Below are 20,253 nucleotides of genomic sequence, written 5' to 3'. Positions count from 1 at the left end.
TAAAGTAAAGGAGTGATTAAAGCCTTAAATACAGAAATAGACACTTCTTAACTCTTGTCTAATCTCAAACAGGTTCAACCCAAAGACATGACTAATGGAATATACTTTTAGTAATCATTATGTGCTTTTATTGTCTGGCAGGAAGAGATACTAAGCAATATCATACATTTTGAATTCATTCTAGTTTTGTGAAAACTAGAACTTCTTTACAAATTACTTTTACTTTAAGATTTAAAATGTTGCAAGATACTCCCTCTCACTAGACTATTTGTTTCTGCCTCCTATCCTGAGTACCAAAACCAGTATTTTCAAAAGTTCAAAAAGTAGTATTTTGAGAACTACAGAACTAGAGACAGTCAAAAGCCAGTATCTTACATATACAACAACTAAAAATAGCAATTATCTTTTATTAATAAAACTTCCCTTGTGTTATTGGCCATTGACAGGAAAACTAATTAAATCTTACCTATTTGTTTTCTTTGAGCAGCCCGATTTCTAGTTATCCTGAAATTGTTATTCTTTCTTCTAGATATACCATTGTGTAGCGGGGGTGACACAAGAGTAACGGAGCCTTCTTTGCTGTCTTCTGAGCTACTTGTAGGGGATGAAGACGAAGAGGAAGAAGAAACCAAAGAACCTTCTATTTCACTTTCTGTTGAAAAATAAAATTTTCAATTAGAATTCTAAACAATTAAGAGCTATAGTTTACTGATTCAAAAAGTCTTCAAATTTCCTCATAATATTTATTTTACAGTGCACTGTTTATCATGACTTGATTTCTTATATAGATATGAAATTGATAACTATATTTACAGCATATACTGCTTAACATTTCTAACGTTTTCTATGATAGGAAGCTTCTTCAAGCTGTATTTTTTGTTCCAACTGAAATAACACAGCTGTGTTCACGGATCTCTTTTAGCAGCATGTGCATCCTTACTCTCTGAAGGAAGCTAAAATTTTTGTGGGGTGGGGGAGAACAGCCAGAGATTAGGGTTTTTATGCCTCTGAGAACTTCCATTCTGCCATTTGCTAGTCTGAGGTGTTAATTTTTTTTTTTTTAAAAAAACATACCATATACAGGTATATGACCTCTATTTTACATAGCACCATTTATCAAATAGCTTACATTTTCCTCTCAAATCAGAGGCTTCCATTCACCACAACCACTTTCCTAAAACTGCTGTTTGAAATGTAGAAATTCTATTACTGAATTTGGTAGAAGACTTAAGAGCATCAGGTAACCATGTTGGTACATCAACTTTTTCTGTCTCAGTCAATTCAGCCTTTTAGTGAATCCCCATACAAAGTGGCTAAAATTACCATCTGTTAGACTGCAATATGTTACCAAGACAGTTCTGCCCCTAACTATCCTAATGACAAATCTGCCCTTCGGAGCAGGCTTTTCATTAATAAAGGAGCTGACTAACCTTACTGCATTCTTTATAATTTTAAAGCAGAAAATCCTGTATTTAGTATACAGATCTTCAATAACGTAGTAAGAGTTCAAAATTCAACAAAATACACAATATTCAAAATTCAGTATTACTCAAAATACAAACTGCATAGAAATCCTGCCTAAAAAACTTCCCACTGATTACCAAGGAAACATTAGTAAACTTCATAGACACGACCAAGATAAAAATCTGCACCTGAAACGGATTCCATTTCTTACCTGATGACAAAGCAGAACAGTTTGTTAGTGTTGTAGATCTAGCCTTTTCATTCCTTTCAAAGGACACCAGGCATGCAGAATCGGAAGATTCACCAGAAGAACTACGGACATAATTGCTAGCATTCATTTTATGGCTTGTAACACAAGCGGCTCTGCTTGAGGTAGGTAGAGTAAAAGAATCTTCCTGCTCAGATTCAATTTTTGCCTGAGATTTTAATGGTTTCTGCTTCAGATTTCTAGTGGAAGGGGAAAAGAGGTAAAAGCAATACAGGTTGAAAAACTATGAAAAATAGGTAATTAAGTATTCTGACAATAATTCTTCCTCCGGCAGCTTAAATCATATGGCATATGGTTAGTTTAGATTTATGAAAGATTTGTGACCTAACAAGGTGTTGGGACAATTTTGATTTTGATAAGCATTAAGTACTTCCAGTAAAAAATAGTCTATACTCCTAGTCAAGTTATATGAAAAAAAGTTTTTTTTTCCTCTATTCTTTGACTGGAAAAAAAAAAAAAATCAAAAAAGTTCATATGGAATGTGTTCGTGATACAAATACCCTCTTATTAACAGCAAGTTGCAGCAACAGTCTCTGAACTCCAAATCCCACAGTCTTGCCAGTTCTTGCACGGAAGCCTCAAATTAAGTGCTGTGCATACAAGCATTATTCCATGATAACGTGAGCTCCAAAGACACCAAGAAAGTGCATCTCTGGGGAACGATTTTACTGTCTAAAACAAAATGCTTATTTGTAGTAGAAACCCACTGATCCAATTCTTCAATAAAACCCTTCATCGCAGATGCTAGGGTATTACACACAGTCCAGATATTCTATCTGCCTACAGCAGAGAAAAAAGTGATCTAGAGGGGAAATGGAGAAGGGACATGCATTATACACAGGCAATTCAGAGGCTGCTAGGCACTGGAAAGTCACTTTTTACATTTAGAACTACTATTTTGTCATTTGTTTCCTTTTAGTCACAGGCTTTCAAATATTTTTCTAGATGCGCATGTATGCACTTCCTGCATGATGGCTTAATATCTAAATGCTCCCCCAAATATTCCTAAACCTCATTTCTGCTACACACCACTGAACTGTAAACAAGCTGTGTACAATTCTTCAGATGGGAAAAGAAGCACTGATTCAAAGAAGAGTTCCTGCCTATCCTAATGTGTTTCTTTATTACATTCATGAAATTGTTTCACTGGGAAGAACTACAAACTCCAGGAATATCCCCAAATGCTCAAAACATCCATCACAGGACGTGCATATGGTGTAATCCAACATTTACGCACAACAATAAAAATTGAAAATGCAGGAGTGATCCACTGCTCTTCAGAATTGTAAGAGAATATAGTCACATATGGCAAAGAAATTTATTCTTAAGATTTTATTCTTAGAGCTCTTATTCTTATTCTTATTCTTCTATTGCCAGTCAAAAAAAGGCTGGATAGCAGCAAAAAGGGACACACGAAGTTCCCACAGTATACCACGTTTAGCTTTTTTATTTTGTCTCGCTTCACCCCACATACAAATTGAGAAGAATACATGGAATTAATCACGTCAGCCAGTAGTCGTTTCAGAACCTTATGTAGGACTGATAATTTCTTCTGTGCATAGGACAATTCTGTCATATATTTTGCAATTAAGTCTGATTCCTTGACTAAAGTATTAAGAAACAAAAAAACCAAACCAGCCCTATTCTACCTTCAGTCCCTCAGTTGTTTCACAACCCGTTTTACACTACAAAAGAACACTTTTTTTTTCCCCCCCAAGTATGTCTTTCCTGCTGCAGGAGAGGTAATTCTAAATATATCTCACTAAAGTTTGCTATCCATCTAATAAACCAACTGTTCTCATCTTCCAAGAGTAAATATGATGGCATACGAATATCTGACACTGTGATAAATCTCCACATCTTTGTAATTCATTTGGTTACCTGAGCGTTTTGGTAGGATGCTGAACTGAGCTTTGACTCTGAACTCTTCTAGTATATCTCCGTTTTTTGCGTAGTCTTTCATTCTGCTTCTGACCATTCTTAAAATCCGAAACAATTCTTCTCATTTTCTCTTCAAATAGTGCTGACAATCTCAAGGTCATACTATAAATCTAAATAAAGAAGATTATATATTAAAAACCAGAACATTTTATCCAAGAATAACATTTCTAAAATTAAAAATTGTAAAGAAATATATTAGACAGAAAAAGTATGGCAAAGTAATGCTCTGTAACACTAGATAAACAAGACATATGAACAAATATATTTAATATTTTTGTGGCACTTCTCGCCACTATCTACCCAATCAGAAACTTGATCAAGAGATAAACTAATTCCAAAATAAAAACTAATGTTGTTATGACAAGCATAAAAACACAACATTAACAGCTACCTTTGATCTTTTGTTTGGAGTGTAAGATTTTGCATTACTAAATATTAGTCTTATATCTTTGCACAGTTCCATTGGAGTGTCATAATTTCCAGCTTCCAGTGTTTCTTTCACTGTACCAAAGTCCATTGGAGTGTCTATAATATGCCTATAATCCTAAAGATATGAAAACAGAGAGAGAGAGGAAAAAAAAAAAAAAGTAATTCAACAAGGTATAAAGAAATAAAATTCAAAACTGTTGTTTTATTTTTTTCTGTCATTTAAAGGTAAGCTAAGAGGACCATGGATTATCTTTACCATCTGAAGACAGAAGTACCCAGTAGAGTAGACAGCTTAGCTTTCACAGAGACTACCTGATTTGAAGTCTCCACTACATTACCCTCTTGCTCATTTTCAAGGTTTTTTTGCATCAGTTCATTATCTTTCAAAAAATTCTGAAATGTCATGTGCCCAAGAATGCAGCTTTCCAGTTTCAATTCTTCTGAGTTACCTCTATAAGAGCTACCCAGTAACAATAACATGCAACTAAACCATTTTATTGTTATCAAAAGGAGAAACAGGACTGACAAATCTGCATGTAATTCTTTCACTGATGCATTTTAACTGTGAGAAACAAACTGGAGTGGTTAAAAACCAACCCCTCCCCCCCACCAAATCTCTTTCTTGTTCTCTCCCCTGTAAATGAGGAGTTTGAGAACCCTAAAATGTTCTCTGAACCCTAAGAGACCCAAACTCAAGATATGAAGCTCAAAAGAAAACAGTTGCATGGTTATTAAAAAGCTTTCTTTCCTTGAGAATTTATTGGGACTTTAAAACAAGAAAGACAAGACAGAAGTCAGCCAAAGACAAGAAAGAGTTAGCAAGAATACCATAAGCCGTTAAGAGAAAGAAAAGAACAAATCAAGTTTATCACTCAGACTCAGCAGATTTTTTTATAGTGCCCCAGAGAAGCAAGTTTTAATGAAGAATATGCAAATTTATCTAAGATGACTTTCATATAAAAGATAGTGGGAAAGAAAATAAAAAGAAAGTGTGAACCCACTACTGTAGCAAAGAAGGTAAGTTCTGGAGAAGTGACAAATGACTCCTGACATTAGGATAAGTTTCTAAGTAAGAGACATGGCAAAGCTGCAGAAGGCCTTGGGAAAAACAAGATATTTGATTGATATGGAAATGGAAGTAATGGCCAGGACAGTAAGATGTTTTGAGATGCATTTTTACAGGGAATTCAGAGAAAATAAAACAGGACGGATGGAACCTATACTTCAGAGGTACATATCAACCAAGATCTATATTCTATCTATATGTGAAGCGTCAAAGAGGGGGCAGATTCCCCAAAATATTCAGTGAGCCAGTAGAAAAGATAATGCCAGCAGTGACAGTCAGAAAAAACAAAGCCATGGGAATACAGATAGTGAGTTCAGTTTTGACTGTGATTAGTTTAAGAGAAAGCAGACATTTAAATGTTATATTCAAAGTTAATAGATAATGGCAAACCAGTGGAACTTATGTGCTTATTTATGGTAATGCAGTATTTGTAGTCCCTACAATACTAGTTTATAATTTGTTTTGTGTTAATATTTTGATGGATTGTATCTTGATACAGTAGAGTATATAGCTCATACTTCTAAGCACACAGCAAAGTAAATTCCTTTGAGTAGTTCTAGACTAAAACTGTAACAAGAACAAACAGCTCCAAGAGCAATGTGGAGATCTTATTACGGTACCAAATGTTAAGAGAAAAACAAATAATATAAATATCTTTCAGCATTAATAAGAACCACTTACAGGATATTGATCCAAATCAACTGGCTGCCTAAAAGGTTCAGAATCTTCACATTGGAAAATTAAGTTCACTAGTTCCATACACTGTTTCTTCCAACTATTTTCATCATAGCTGGTTTTCACGCTTCTTCCTCTTTTTAAAATCCGTCCCTTAAAAAAAAGTCAGAAAAAAGCATTACTAAAATACAGCCTGAAAAACTGACCTTAAAAATGTAATTATTTATGTATCAGAAAAATAAGCTTCCAAGCAGAAGGTTTTATAACAAAAAAGGTGCTATACTGCTAGCAGATTTTTTCCCTCTAGTCTATATTAATAGCTTTGACAAATTTTAACTTTTTTTCTCTCCTCATGTTTTTTGTTTATATAAAATAACCAAGGCATATATAAAGATACCTTCTAATTTCTTGAGAATTATTCTTAAAACAGCAGAACAATATCCATTACTCTAATTTTCTCAGTATCTCAGCAGGATAATGCTTTTATTTCAGTGTCATACAGATAACTGAAAGGTCTTGCAATGAACAACATTTACATCAAATTCATCAGCAAGATTTTGCTGGACAACTATACAGTATAAAAGTGTTAAAATAGCAACAACTATTTGGGCAAAGCATTTAGTTCCTTATTAACATCAGAAGAGTTTTGATCTATCTGTGATTGTTATAAAAGAAAGCACCACTCCCACAGAATTTCAATACAGTTTGCTAATAATTTTTTTCCTGCTAGATGTGATTTGAACATGTAAGGTAAAGATTAGCCAACTCACTTTTCCTCTTCTATATGAAGTTCTCAGAAGACATTTCTCATCATCCTGCACAAAATAAAATCAATTATCTTCAAAAATATGTACGAAGTTAAATGGCTAATGGGTGCTCAAAGTAGCATTGTATTTTATGTTGTAGTAAAAGCAACTTAAATTCTCATTTTTCTTGATGAGACAGAAAATGAGCATACCAAAAACATAGCACAGCCTTTGACAGACTTGGAAAGTAAGATTCTAAACAGCTACCACTGAACGTTTCTGACTCCAACTCTTGTCCTTAATTCAAAGGAAAACACCACCAAAAATTGCAATTAGAAATTACCCAGAGCATTACTTTTGCACCATCCAACACCAGGCAGAGACTGTACTCCTGGAACACCATATTAAGTATTTAAAGACATCCTATACAAAATGTCAGACTTATGCTTCTGTTAGCTTTGAGCCTCATGACTAAAGATCATCAGCAATTCAATTCACAAATAACAGAAGTCATAAAACTTTGTTTTTGTTGTCCTGAGTTTAGGAAAGGCCATCATGAGATTAACTTACTTTTAGTAAGCTTCTAAAACACAGAAACACATTATAATGCAAAAATAAAGAGATGACACTAAAGTAGTGAGATGCAGTAATAAAATGGCTCAATTTTTTTCCTATATATTAACCAGCAAGGGAGGGCAGCCACTTTGCAACCTTCTGAAGTCTTGTGAATAAATGCTAAATTAGAAATCAAAATGTGAAAAAGACATCAGTTTGGGAAGTTTGGGGTACACTGTTAATGCATTGCAGATACCTATGCACTCACTGCATAACAATACTACACGTTAGTATATACATGTAACAACACTACTACCTCTCTCAGATTTAAGATAAATGCCCTTTTTAAATTCTCCATGAGGCATGCAAAACCAATGCGTAATTCAGTGTGGTGTAAAGATAAACTGAAAACCGAAGTATCACTGCAATAGTCATACACTTTGCCAGCTTTTAACAGTTAACACTGTATGAATGACAATTTTGGCCTTAGAGGTAACCAAAGTAATTAACAACCACAGTGAAGGATAGCTGCTCGAGGAACAAATATTTCTGTTCAAATAGATAGCTATTCATATGTTTATATATTACATTACTGCACATTAATATGTGTTCAGAAATACAATGCCACTCAAAACATGGGAGAAAAAATTGTTTTATTTGATACCACAGTCATAGTACAAAATGCATATTTGTTATATTTCTGTACAAGTAATGACAACACAAAATGCTTTCATCAACACATAACTTACATCAAATGCATAATATACTCAAACTATGTATTGCTATACATTAGCTTTATCTTGTAAATACATAAATATACATGAAAACTCTCCTGTAAAAATAACTGAGCAATTTTACCATATATATTTGAAGACTGGTAGTATTTCCTTATCATTGCTAATACATTATTGCAATTATTTACTAAAATACAAAACAAACAGAAAACCCTTACCAGATCATCAGTATCAAGATCGTCTCGCTCATCTTCTGTTGTGCTACACAGTTCAAAAATGTTTGTACAATTCTGATCGCTGTAATACAATTAAAGGTGTGTTACTGGAACAGCAAAAACATAGCTATCAATTCCTAGATTAAACTCTGCCATAACTACAAATACACTGGAAAACAGTAACTAAAAATTAAAGCGAAATATAAAAATAAATCACAAGATGATTAGAATACTAACAAAGCAATGTTAAATCTGAAAAACTGCTATACTGTGCATTTCAGAAGAAGCTGTGAGGGAAGGAGTGTTAAAGTAGCATTAGTGAATTGAAAAGGGTCTTCGAGCTTGATCTACCTGAAGGAAGACTACCTACACTATAAGTTCTTCCAGCATTAACTTCTCAATTATACCAGATCAAGCACACTGCAACAGCAGCTTCTACACGTGTGCTAGATAGCACAGAACTTACTTCATAGGTTGCACTACTTACAAGTCAAGTGATATTTTCACACTGTAAGTACCAGTGAATGTTATTAAGGAAAAAAGTCTAAATGTCTCTATGCTGAGCACAAAAGTATTTCCCTAGTTAAGGTAATACTCAAGATTTTTTTTTTTGGTATATATATGATTGTCCTTCAGTGTAAGAAATTAAAAGAAGCAAGATACACAACTAAGGGAAATTAAAATGTTTATGCCCACCATCACTACCATTTAAGGACATGTGCGTGCAAGCACTATTTAAATTAGGATGCTGCTTACTTGATAAACTTTAACAGTTGCGTAGTGATCTTCTTTGCAGCTCTAGCAATAGCACTCCCAGGTTCATTGAAAGTCCTGGCATTGCTTTCAATATATCTTACTTCCCAAACCAATGCAGAGATTCTCCTTAAAATTATAAAAACATTGCACCTTTAATATTAAGCTAAAAGGGTGAAAAACCGCAGAAAGTAATTATCTGTCCACATTAGACTGGGATGAATGTCCTTCATTTAAAGGGAAAGTTCATTAGACCAGTCTCAAACTTTTTGTTAACATCCCTTATTTAAAAACAAACATTCATATGGAAAATAGAAAAAAAAAACCCACACATACACACACATATGTATGTTCAAGGAAGCAAAATCAGCGTACATCTTTGCTAACTCATTTTACAACTCATTATTGATAATTCACCTTAAAGAACTTTGCAAAGTTCTAGCAAGCATTAGTTTCATTTTCCTTAAAGCTTTGTTAACATAATATTTTATCCTATTTCTCCATATTCCAACCATTTCACATTGTTACACACTGTTCCAGTGTGATGAAATGGAGAGTTACTGAATTTTGTATGCATGTTTGTGTGCTTTTCAAGGTAACTGTACTAGAAGTCATGATACTTTGTGCATAAAAGCTTGTGATGACCAGGAACCTACTGGGTAGGCAACCAAAACCAAACCAGTTTTCCAGATAATATCAACAGGAAAATTCTTCTAGCTGTATGAAATATGGACACATTAGCACTTCCATTTGATAACACTAAGTTCTGAAATATCATTTAAATAATATAACTATTAAGGGTCTTAGATTCCCTGCATTCTTTAAAAACATGCATTTTAAAAAAAGCTTACATTTCACCCTATTCAAAAAGAAGGAAAAAATGGGTATTTAATTACCACTGTAAATTATACTATTTATTCTGTAAACACATACATAAGTTTCTTGTGACAAAGTCTTGTCAAGTGGAACATGAGTGAGTTCCTTTGTTCTTAAGAGTTACTATGATGGTACAAATAAACACAAGACAAAAGCAATTAAAAGAAGAAACTTGATCTAAATACTTATTTTTAAATACAACTCAGCTATGAGGTTCTGTTCCATCCTCCCTCAAAATACCTTTCTTTGAGAGGTACTGATCAGTCATAAATCAGTGTCCTCTGTAAGTTTAGAAACTGTTACAAATTGTAACTTCATAGAAATGAGCCAGCACAACTGTGTAGCTTTATTTTACCATTCATTTTTCCAGTTCCTTGTAATTATGAAGCAACCCCCCCAATTTACATTTACTCTTCATCCTCAGAATTTCAAAGCTTTTCACAAGGCATTATTCCAGTCTTATGTAGGAGGAAAACAACCATCGTCTCTTCTTTTTATTTAAAGAGATGCTGAATGCAAGTTCAGATGAAAAATATCCTTTAATTTCTTTTAGAGCTATTGGTATCCAGCACATCCAAGAAGTTAGAATTTTATCATCTCTGCACTTTAGTTTCCTCTCTCTTTCGCTACCATATGTTCTTCTCATTTAAAATGCTGAAGGTCATATTTAATGTTTCACCTCTGCTTTTAAGCCCACTTCTAAATTTAACAGGTGCTTAATTAACTCTCTGAGTTGAAAGTACCTGAAATACTGCACCTCAAAACCAGAATTAAGGCTTTATTGTTAAAATATCTTCCAATTCTTTTAATGCTTACTAATTTCCAACTAGCAAATTTTGCATAAAAACAATATCAATATTTACTGCAACTCTGAAAACAATATCAATATAGGCTAAAATCAATTTCCTTAGAATTAAGAAGCTTAATATAAATGAATATTAATATTCTAATTGTCAAATATCAGAGCCCTGCTACAAAATACTAGTAATGCTGAATTCACGTACTGAACTATTGGTTTTCTTAATATTTATAAGCAGCATAATTGCTCTTCTTCCCAAAACAGTTTAGGTCTTTTCACAAGGTACAAGCTCAAGGCCATATTCTCCCTCCTTTCTACTGTTAGTACTAACCTGTAAAATCGGTTAGCCAATCTTGTCCGAATAGTGTTTAGGTCTGTTGGATAAGCAATCACAGTACAGTACTTGGGATATGTACACAGGTCAACTGGACCAGCAAAAGCTGCTGACATGTCTGTACAAAACAGCAAGATTAAAACTAATTGAAGGCCTGTATGCACACAAATATTGAGCAAAGCATTCAAATACCACGTATAAAAATTCTTGATAAAATCATCAATGCTTAAAAACATAAAAATTTGAGTACAGGCACACTGAGAAAACTGCATATAAACATGTGTGAACATTTACAGTACTTTATCATAGGTCATTTTTAGAGGATATCATGTATATGCCAGGGATCCATTTATAAATGTAATGCTAACAGAAAAGCCCCTAAAGCTTAGATCCCATGCTCACCAAGAGTCAGAAGCTGATCAATACCACGGATAATCCGCTCACATGCTTCATCACGAGATTGCATTCCCCACTCCCCTTCTTGGGGTTTGTATAGTAGCTTCTCCATTTCATCAGAAGTCACGGAAACACTAGCTCCTAATTCTTCAGGCTGATCAACTAAAGAATAATAGCAAATAGGAAAGCGTGAACAGAGAACACAAAACAAAAACTGTTATATATTCACAAGCACATATGTGACAAAAAAAATTCTTTCCTTACATAAATGGAGTTTGATGCCAAGACTGTGGGGAAAAGAAATACACAAAACACACATACAAGAAAACCCAAACCAAAGAAATCTTTTATTGTCCTTTTCTGCAGTTCTGAATTTCCAGAATACTTTGTCTTTCGATATAAGCATTAATCTTAAAAGAGAACTGAAACTAAATTATGAACCTGTGAAGTCTAGGGTGTGCATTCAAAACAAAAGCATATAAACAATTACTCCGAGTTTAATGAATTCATTTGCACCCTCAACCATTAAACGCGCAGAATAGGCAATGTACATCGTGACATCCCTCCTAGTATTCTTAACCATGACCTTTTGGGCAATTTTTGAATGTTAATTTTGAACATGGACGATTAATTGAATTTCAAAGCAATAAAAATTTGCAGAAATATAAAGATGAGATATATGGTTCTGAGCAAGGAGTCACACTTCCAAAAGACATCCAACTAACATGGAATGATTGAGTAGGTAATATGTTATCCCTAGGTATTTTTCCTCCCTCAACACCACAGATTGTTTCTAGCATATCTTCAGTTTCAGTTTTTACACTTTTATTATTCCTGAAAAGCTAAGTCCCTCATTTCATTTGCGGACTTCAGCAAGAACAAGCTAATGAAGGTTCCTAATCAGACGCTGTGGGTAGGCAAGATCATTCCATCTTTCTTTGTGGAGATTAGGACAAATGAAATAGCAGTTAAAATGGTAGATTAACACTGAACAGTATAAAGTGCATAGGCTTACAACTAGAAGCTAACAGTAGCAACTCCCATTAGCATCCAAGAGTTTAATCCATTAAAAATGGGAGCAAGAAAGATGACTGGGTGGGTCCTTGTTAGTGTTACAATGACTGTAGTCTATCAATACAGTCTTAAAACAGATACACTATACTATATAGTATATAGTTATCCTATACCATAAACACATTCTAAAATATTTTTTGCTACAATTACTGTAGAGTCAAAATAACCTAAATGAGCTTTAGTGATGACCTTTTAAGTTTATGAAAAGGACTATTTTTTCCTTCAACCAAACAAGATTAGTCCCGATGACTCAAAATCCTTTCTATTTCTCTGCCCGTTACTGCACTGACAAAGCCCTATCAGTATTTGCCAGCCTCTCAGATAATACTGAGGATGAAGCAGCTCTGATTCTGGAAACAAATGGATAAGCTCCAAGTGCTAGGAAAAGGTGGGGCAGAGGTGTCTCACTTGGATAATACTTCTAACTGATCTTTGAGTTGAAACAAACTCCACAAGCAAAATCCCTGGAGACAACACTAGTAGAAAGGAGCAAGTAATTCTACGCTTATGTAGGATCAAATCAAGAAGAACTCAATATGGTGTGTGGTATTCTTTCTACCGCATCAGCACTCGAGAGGGATTTTTCCCTATAAGAGTAACTACTAAAGCAGAATGACAGAATAAAAAAAAAAGTGTTTATCACTAAGCATGGACTTTGTGCACTGCTTTGTGTTCTTTACAGCACCCTGATACATGTGATGCAGAAGACTTGTCATAATCACTAGCACACTATAGCATGATCAGATGACCCAGTCCTCAGGAGTAAATGGGGTCACAGAAAGCTGAACCCTGAGCAGAAGGGTTACAGTGCTTCAGATACAGATAACTGGAACAGACAACAGCCAGGCCACATCAGAACACTTCAGTAAGCAGGCTGATGAAAACTGAACTTTCAGGTCCAGCCGCATCACCTTTTACTGGTCTCAGCAACATTGTCCCTGACAAAGAGAGAGTTTGACATCCAATTCTGAAAAGAATTTATGCCTGCAGGATACAACAGGCTAATAAACCAAGTTGTGGCCTGCTATTTAATCCAACTTAAGTGTTGTTCCTCTTCCACAGGTCTGTCTTAGCAAACTGAACGAAGAAGAAACATTTAGAGAGTTGGAGGAGAAGAATGGCAAATGCAAGTTACAATTTCAAACTGACCTGCAAGTTGTTCAACTGAAGAAGGAACACAGAAAGCAAAAACGAAGGGATTTAACCCCTGTTTTACAGTATACTATAAACATAATGATACTTTCCAGAAACACATAAAACCTTTCTGTAAGAGCATTATTCCCCCAGAGCACTGAGGACCCATTCTCCACCTGGAAAATGGTAGAAAACAAGGAAGTCTGGATCCTCTTCAGGGAATTTTTTATTTTTTTTCTTCCTCTAGCCTAGTGTCTGTTGTGGAACTTTTCCCTGACCCTACTCAGAGGATGTTCTTCTCATCCTTTGACTTTGTCCCCAGAAGTCGCGCAAGCTTTCAACCTTTTATCCTTTTTATTTTTCCCTTCATTCTCCTATGGTAAAGTCATGGGTCCTCAGATCAGTCAAATCTTGAGCCTTTAACATGGCAGAGGAACAGCTTATTAGATCAAACAGGCAAGTTGTAATTTGCCTCTGGCAGAGCCAGTACATGGTGACTTACATATGTAATACTATCCAGATTTAAACTGGTGTTTGTAGGATGTCTCTATTATTACATTGTGTAAGGGAACTAGAACTCAAAAAATCGCTATACAGGCAAACTTAAGCAGTTGAGAACATTAAACTTCCCATTTCAACCCAGAGGGAGAAGAAATGATAATTAATACACTTAATCTAAATAGGAACTTAAACTGTACAACAGAATATTCAGAAAAAAAATGATGCAATTTGTCCTGTTACCAGAAAAAAACAAAACAAAACAACAACAACAACACATGACTTAAGTTCATGTGTAAGGCTTGTTCCAGAGCCTCTGACAATAACATGACTGCCTCCAAGTGATACATATGGGAAGCACTAATCAGTCAACAAAGAAAATAAGATGAGAAGCTGCTGTACAATAGAAAGGGACACACAACGGTGACAAGAGAATGAATGGAATATTTCAATTAAATCTATGGAAAAAAATCCTGCCAGTTGCTTGTTTTATGTATCTTAAACTAAAATGTATAAAGACAATTTCACATTTTGATTTCAAACTGTTTTGCAAAATTTGTCATCTCAAGATATGACTGAAGCAGCCAGCTAATACTTCAAAGATGAGACAGTCATGCAGCTACTGAGAACATCCACATGCGTGCAACATACTGGTATTTAAGGAAAAAAGAAAAAAGAAAAAGCCCTTCTGGAGTTTGAGAAGCAAGCTAACTCCTAACAGGTGATTAGGAAAATAAGTATTCTTTTGACAGATTATTCAATAACTACTCTTCAGTATTTTGCAAATCTGCCTCCCTCCCTCCCTCCAACAGGTACTGACACATGATGGAAAACTGAACCGAATGAGACAAACTAGGAATCGAATTGTTTCATTTACAGCTCATCTGAATTTGACCATAAACCTTATAAAGTTCTGCTTTTAAAGTATATGCAGTAAGGATTTGCTGATTGGGAATAATTTTTTAAGTGCATGTGTATGTCTGCACGTGTATGTCTGTGCATAAAAAACATATATTTTCCCCCCTTGTACTGTATTAGAACAACCTAGTTTTTGTTATAATAATATACAAGAATGTAAGAAATGACATTTGGAAGAAGCAGGCTTTATTGTACAAGCTTGAGCTACACATTTTGGGTATTTCCTTCAAAACTGCTTTAGAGGATGGAAAACTTAACAGGAAAAAATATAGGGATATCTAAGGTATTTTGCCAAATCAGAAGGGAGACCACAGTAGAGAACATTCTTGCTTACAAAGGAAAAAAGAAACCCAACCCATCAAGCTGAGTAGCTGACATTCTCTTAAATTTGAAGGTAACTATTGCCATATCAATTCTACTTGTTAAGTAGATATATACAATGAATATTGTGCTCAGAAGATCAGGATTACAACAGAGAAGAATCATTTAAGGTCCACTGGCTGCATGAAACAAATTATCTGAAGAGTGAGAAGCATATTAACTGTTTTATCAAGTGAATTTCCACATACCATTATCAGGGACTGGCTCCATGTCCCACGGACTAAGCTTTTCATTTTCACCATTGTCCCATCTGATTTACCAAGGAAGAAAAAAAAAGGTTACAGTTAGCTTAACTTGGAAGCATTTCCTTCAAGCTTATTTAAAACAAATTTTCACAATTCTTCATCACAGCTATTTTTAAGCACTAATGAAATATACCATATGAAAGCACATAAATAAGAGCATTATTAGTCGGCTATCAGACCGTCACAATGCATAAAGCAACCATTCTTAATAAATTTCTAATTAAAATTATGCTCCTGATTTTGGCTATATGCAAATGACCTTTTTTTTTTTTTTTTTTTTTTTTAAAGCAAAGCCTGTATCAAGGTGAAGAAGAAAAATAAGCTAGACACTTGGAAGAATGAGACACCAACATGAAAGGCAAGATACAAGAAAAACATTTGGGAGACAATTTTTTGTTGAGCAAAAAATGGAAAGTTTCAAAGAAAGAAAGAACAAAAACTGAAGTATTTGGTAGATAACATTTCATTTTATGAGGACACCACATTAGGACAAAGGAAAGAATAAGTATAAAATGTAGACGCTAAAGGTAAGTAAGAACCTAGAGGAAACAACAGCAACCTAGAGGATACTCTAACAGTGGCATCTCTCCAAATCCCAACAGATTTCAGTTGATTTTTGTGTGTTTTTATCAACAGCAAAACAATCAATTACGGTATTTCAAACATAAAAAGTGCCCTACTGGATCAGCTTAGTGGTCCAGCTAGACCAGTAATCTGTCTTTGACAGTATCAGTAGAAAATGCGACTTAGGGAAACCTTATGAACCTGGTTCTAGTCCATTCTACTCATACTCCCAATACTGACAATCACTGCGTTAGGGATGTTAGTGAATGAATCCCAGCCTATTTCCTTTCGTATCTGTTTAAGAGCCTGCTGTCCTTGAATTTGACTAATATCTTTCTGAGTCTGCTAATATTGTCAGTCTCCAGACTCCTGTGTGAACATCTCTACAAAGTTCACTTCCAGCAGTGTTTATTAAAAAAAAAAAAAAAAAAAAAAAAAGCAAGCTTCTTTTAAACCAATCCCCTACAAATTTCAACAATTGTTTCCAGTTCTAACATAGAAGGATTTGGTGAATAATAATTCTCTATTAACTTTGTCCACCACCTTTGTGATTTTGTGAACTACAACTACACCCCTTTCCTCCTTCAAACTCAGGAATCGCAGCCTTTTTAGTCTTAAGAGGATGCACCAGCGCCTTGTGGCTTAATTCTTTTAGTTGCCCTTCTCTGCACCTTTTCCAAATTCACTAAATCTTCCTTAGATGCAGGAACCAGAGTTGCATCAAGACAGCAGTACATTGCTATATTGCTGACTATAGAGCCATCAACAATGCTGTTTTGTTTTTGATATCCTTCCTCGTAGTGCCCAACATATTGTTGGTTTTTACAGCTGCCACTGCACACAGGAAATGATCTGAGAACTGTCAATGACTACTTCAAGATCTTTCTTCAGCTGTTAACCACCACCAAGCTCAATTCCACATAAGCATAATTTAGATTATTGCACCCCCATGTGCTACCTTATATTTACCTACACTGAAATTTATCTGCAACTTTTTTTTTTTTTACCTGCTCTTTCAGTTTTATGAGGTTTTCTGGAACTCTTCGCCTTTAGAGTGACATTTGACTACCTGAAATGATTTACAACATTTGCAGACTTGGATATTTCACTATGCCTGCTCTCCAAGATGCTTAGAAAGACACTGAGTAAAGCTGGTCACAGCACCGATTCCTAGGAGAGTGCATTACTCTAGCCTGAAATATGGTTGTTAAGAAATACTCTTTTGTTTCTTATCCTTTAACCAACTTTCAATACCTAAAGAGTCCTCCAATCCTGTGACATCTTAGCTCCTTTAACATCTCTTGGAAAGAAACCCTGTCAAGGGCTTCTTGAAAAATATATACATATATCTATGTACGGATATGTATATACGTGTGTGTGTGTGTGTGTGTGTGTGTGTATACACACACATATATACACATATACATACATATACGCTGTTCACTTTATCCATACGCTTACTAGCAATGTCACAGAACTTCAAAAGGCTAGTGAGGCAGAATTTCCCTGTACAGAAGTAATGCTGGCTCTTTCCTACAGCTGTGTTTATCCATATGCTCAATGGTATTATTCTTTATTATAGACATTTTACCAGATATGGAAGTCAGATACATCAGTCTACAGTTCACAGGTTTCCCTCTAGAGCCCTGTCTGTATGCAGAAGTACAAAAGCAGCCTGCCAGTCATCTGGTACTGGGTCCCACTGTAGGATATGTTGCAACTTTGTCGGCAGTTTCAAATCTGTTTTCTTCAAACTGCTGGGTGAATGTCATCCAGTTCTTGTGACTTCATACATCCAAATTTACATATTTGGTCTCATACTTCCTATGTATTTACTTCAAACAAACTGGAAATTCAATAATCCTCCTTGTAATATTTTATAACTGAAACACTGCTTAGGTAAGAGCACCTCTCAATTATTTTGAACTACCTGTAAATTCAGGAAGACTTTGCTCAATCCATACTCTGCCTGTTTGATGTTTATGAACTTACATGTTTCTGAAGGATTGTCTACCAAGAGTTTTCTTCCCCAGTCAATATATAATACCTTAGAAGTTACTGATATTAATAAATGTATACACTATTTCATAATACTATGGGGAGAATTATATCAACATAGTTTAGTTAAGCTTAAGCTCCATTTATCCAGATAACGTAACTTACACAATACATAAAGCTGCTTCTACACAAATAATGTTTTGGTTGGCCTAAAATAGGTAAAACATTCAGCTTATACAGCTTCCATCTATTTATTATCTACACAACAGTGGTAGTGCTAATTTGAGACAATTTCTGATTGTGCGACGACCTGGTTACTGAGAAGGTTTTTAATGTATTGAAAGGAATATCTCAGAAAAGTCAGCAATTAACAATTATGGAGCAATTATTCCCCTTCATTTCATTCAAATTAGGCTTCTAACACTCTCCATCTATTGTTTTGAAGCCATCTTTCAAAGGTTGTTTCCACTATAAAATAAGCAACACTTCAATTCTAAGAAAGCTCTTTGTCTCACAAACAAAGAACAACTGCAGATGCCCAAACTCAGCTGGATTAGCAGGATTATACCATCTAACAGAGCACCATAACCTAGATCCTGACGGAAGAATAGAGGTAGCTTTTTGCAGTTTTTTCCAAGACAAAGTCACAAAAACTTTTGTTTAGGTTTCTTGTTTTCTTTAATTTAAAGAGATACAAATTGTGAATTTAAAAATATCTCTTTGCATCCAGTTTATAAAGCATACGAATGCAAATTAAAAAGCAACTTTCATTGTTCCACAGCAAGATACTTGGGTCAACCAATCTTAAAATTCTTGAACAAAGGATCACATTTATAAAAAGAGCCAATGACCAGGCCAAGTCACAAAACCTAACTATACCTGCAAAACAGTCCAGCCACTGTCATACACTTGCATTTCTTTTCCTCTGAACAGATGACTATTGAGAATGAAATGAGAGCTGGGAGACAACAGTATTTCAGGGACCTAGTTGAGGGGCAATTACATCCTATATATTTTGGAAATCCTCAAAGATCTTGCATCTCATGCTTCAGAATCCTTAAAATTGAAAGTTTCACTCTCTGTCACATAACGAAGTTTACAGAATCTATGCAGAAATCTTGGAAATCAATAGAAAAGTTGTTCATGAGCAGAGATGAAACAGATTCACATTCTCTCCATAAGCAGCACAGATCTTTAAGAAGATCTCACTGGAAAGCACTCCTTTAAGAGTATTGCATTCCTTATCTATTCAACTATTAAGCTAATTTCAAAGCAGCTCTGGACTTTCCTCTCTTAAAAGTTGGTGTAGTAAAGATACTGAAATATCCTTTAGCATTCACAGATAAAAGGCGTGTAGGAAATTAAGTTAGAGGCTCTTTTCCATATACCAAAAATGTCATTCTGAAGTGACGAAGAAAGAAACCAAAAACCCCATCTACACTTACTCTACGGAATAACAGTGGTAATACATGGAAACACATGAAAGATATAACATATGGATGATACATTACCTACAGCAACATAAATAAAGATAATTTAAATCTTTTACAAAAGGATTTGAGCTAAGTGCTCTGAAATAAGATTTAATTCTAATATTATTTTGATAGTGATATCTGGACTCAGTGGATGTTTACTCAGTGTATCATTTTACATAACAAAGGAAAAGATACTAGCCAGTAACTGCAGTTCAAAGCATGTAGTACGCATTGTAAGCACGCGCATGTTACCATTCGGCATGAGTATGTTTACTCCTACATCACCTGCAGAAGATATGTTCCAAGTATACCCTCACTCATGCTTGGCACATGAGTAAGATCTCAGTAAGCACCCAGTACCATTTGAGTTTGTCAGGATTCTCTCTTTAGGTAAGAGAAGATTCTGAGGGAGAATGGAGTGAGGGCAAGAAATTAAAATATTGGTAGTCTTTGTTTCAGTTGATAGTCCACGTACACATTCTCACTTCCATCAAACCCTACACATTCAGAATCACTGAACCTTTCACAGAAAACAATAACTGCAGGACCCCAGTACTTACTGAATCACCCCTGAATGCCCCTGGGATTGCATAGTGCTCAGTGAAGATATGGCTAGAACTCCAGATAGTTATTTGGCCTAAGTTAGAGGTGGAGACACTCAAAGAGGGAGCACCCAATAGAAATGCACCTCTGATTTAAAAACATACCACAACTG

General features: G+C 35.0%; 1 protein-coding gene across 2 annotated transcripts in view; it reads right to left on the bottom strand.

Moving 5' to 3' along the window:
* BRWD1 (bromodomain and WD repeat domain containing 1) overlaps positions 1 to 20,253 on the bottom strand; it is a 67,942-nt gene that overhangs the window by 11,864 nt on the left and 35,825 nt on the right. For both annotated transcript variants that reach the window (XM_067298558.1, XM_067298564.1), the window contains exons 29-39: positions 15,445 to 15,506; positions 11,258 to 11,413; positions 10,853 to 10,973; positions 8,850 to 8,975; positions 8,097 to 8,175; positions 6,614 to 6,658; positions 5,850 to 5,996; positions 4,065 to 4,217; positions 3,614 to 3,783; positions 1,676 to 1,911; positions 467 to 652 (exon numbers count right to left, since the gene is read on the bottom strand). In XM_067298558.1, coding sequence (XP_067154659.1) covers positions 467 to 652; positions 1,676 to 1,911; positions 3,614 to 3,783; positions 4,065 to 4,217; positions 5,850 to 5,996; positions 6,614 to 6,658; positions 8,097 to 8,175; positions 8,850 to 8,975; positions 10,853 to 10,973; positions 11,258 to 11,413; positions 15,445 to 15,506 — 1,481 coding nt within the window. The remainder of the gene's footprint in view (positions 1 to 466; positions 653 to 1,675; positions 1,912 to 3,613; positions 3,784 to 4,064; positions 4,218 to 5,849; positions 5,997 to 6,613; positions 6,659 to 8,096; positions 8,176 to 8,849; positions 8,976 to 10,852; positions 10,974 to 11,257; positions 11,414 to 15,444; positions 15,507 to 20,253) is intronic.

This window comes from Apteryx mantelli, chromosome 1 (assembly GCF_036417845.1).
Source record: "Apteryx mantelli isolate bAptMan1 chromosome 1, bAptMan1.hap1, whole genome shotgun sequence".
NCBI classification, from domain to species: Eukaryota; Metazoa; Chordata; class Aves; order Apterygiformes; family Apterygidae; genus Apteryx; species Apteryx mantelli.
This window is presented reverse-complemented; position numbering and strand designations above follow the sequence as displayed.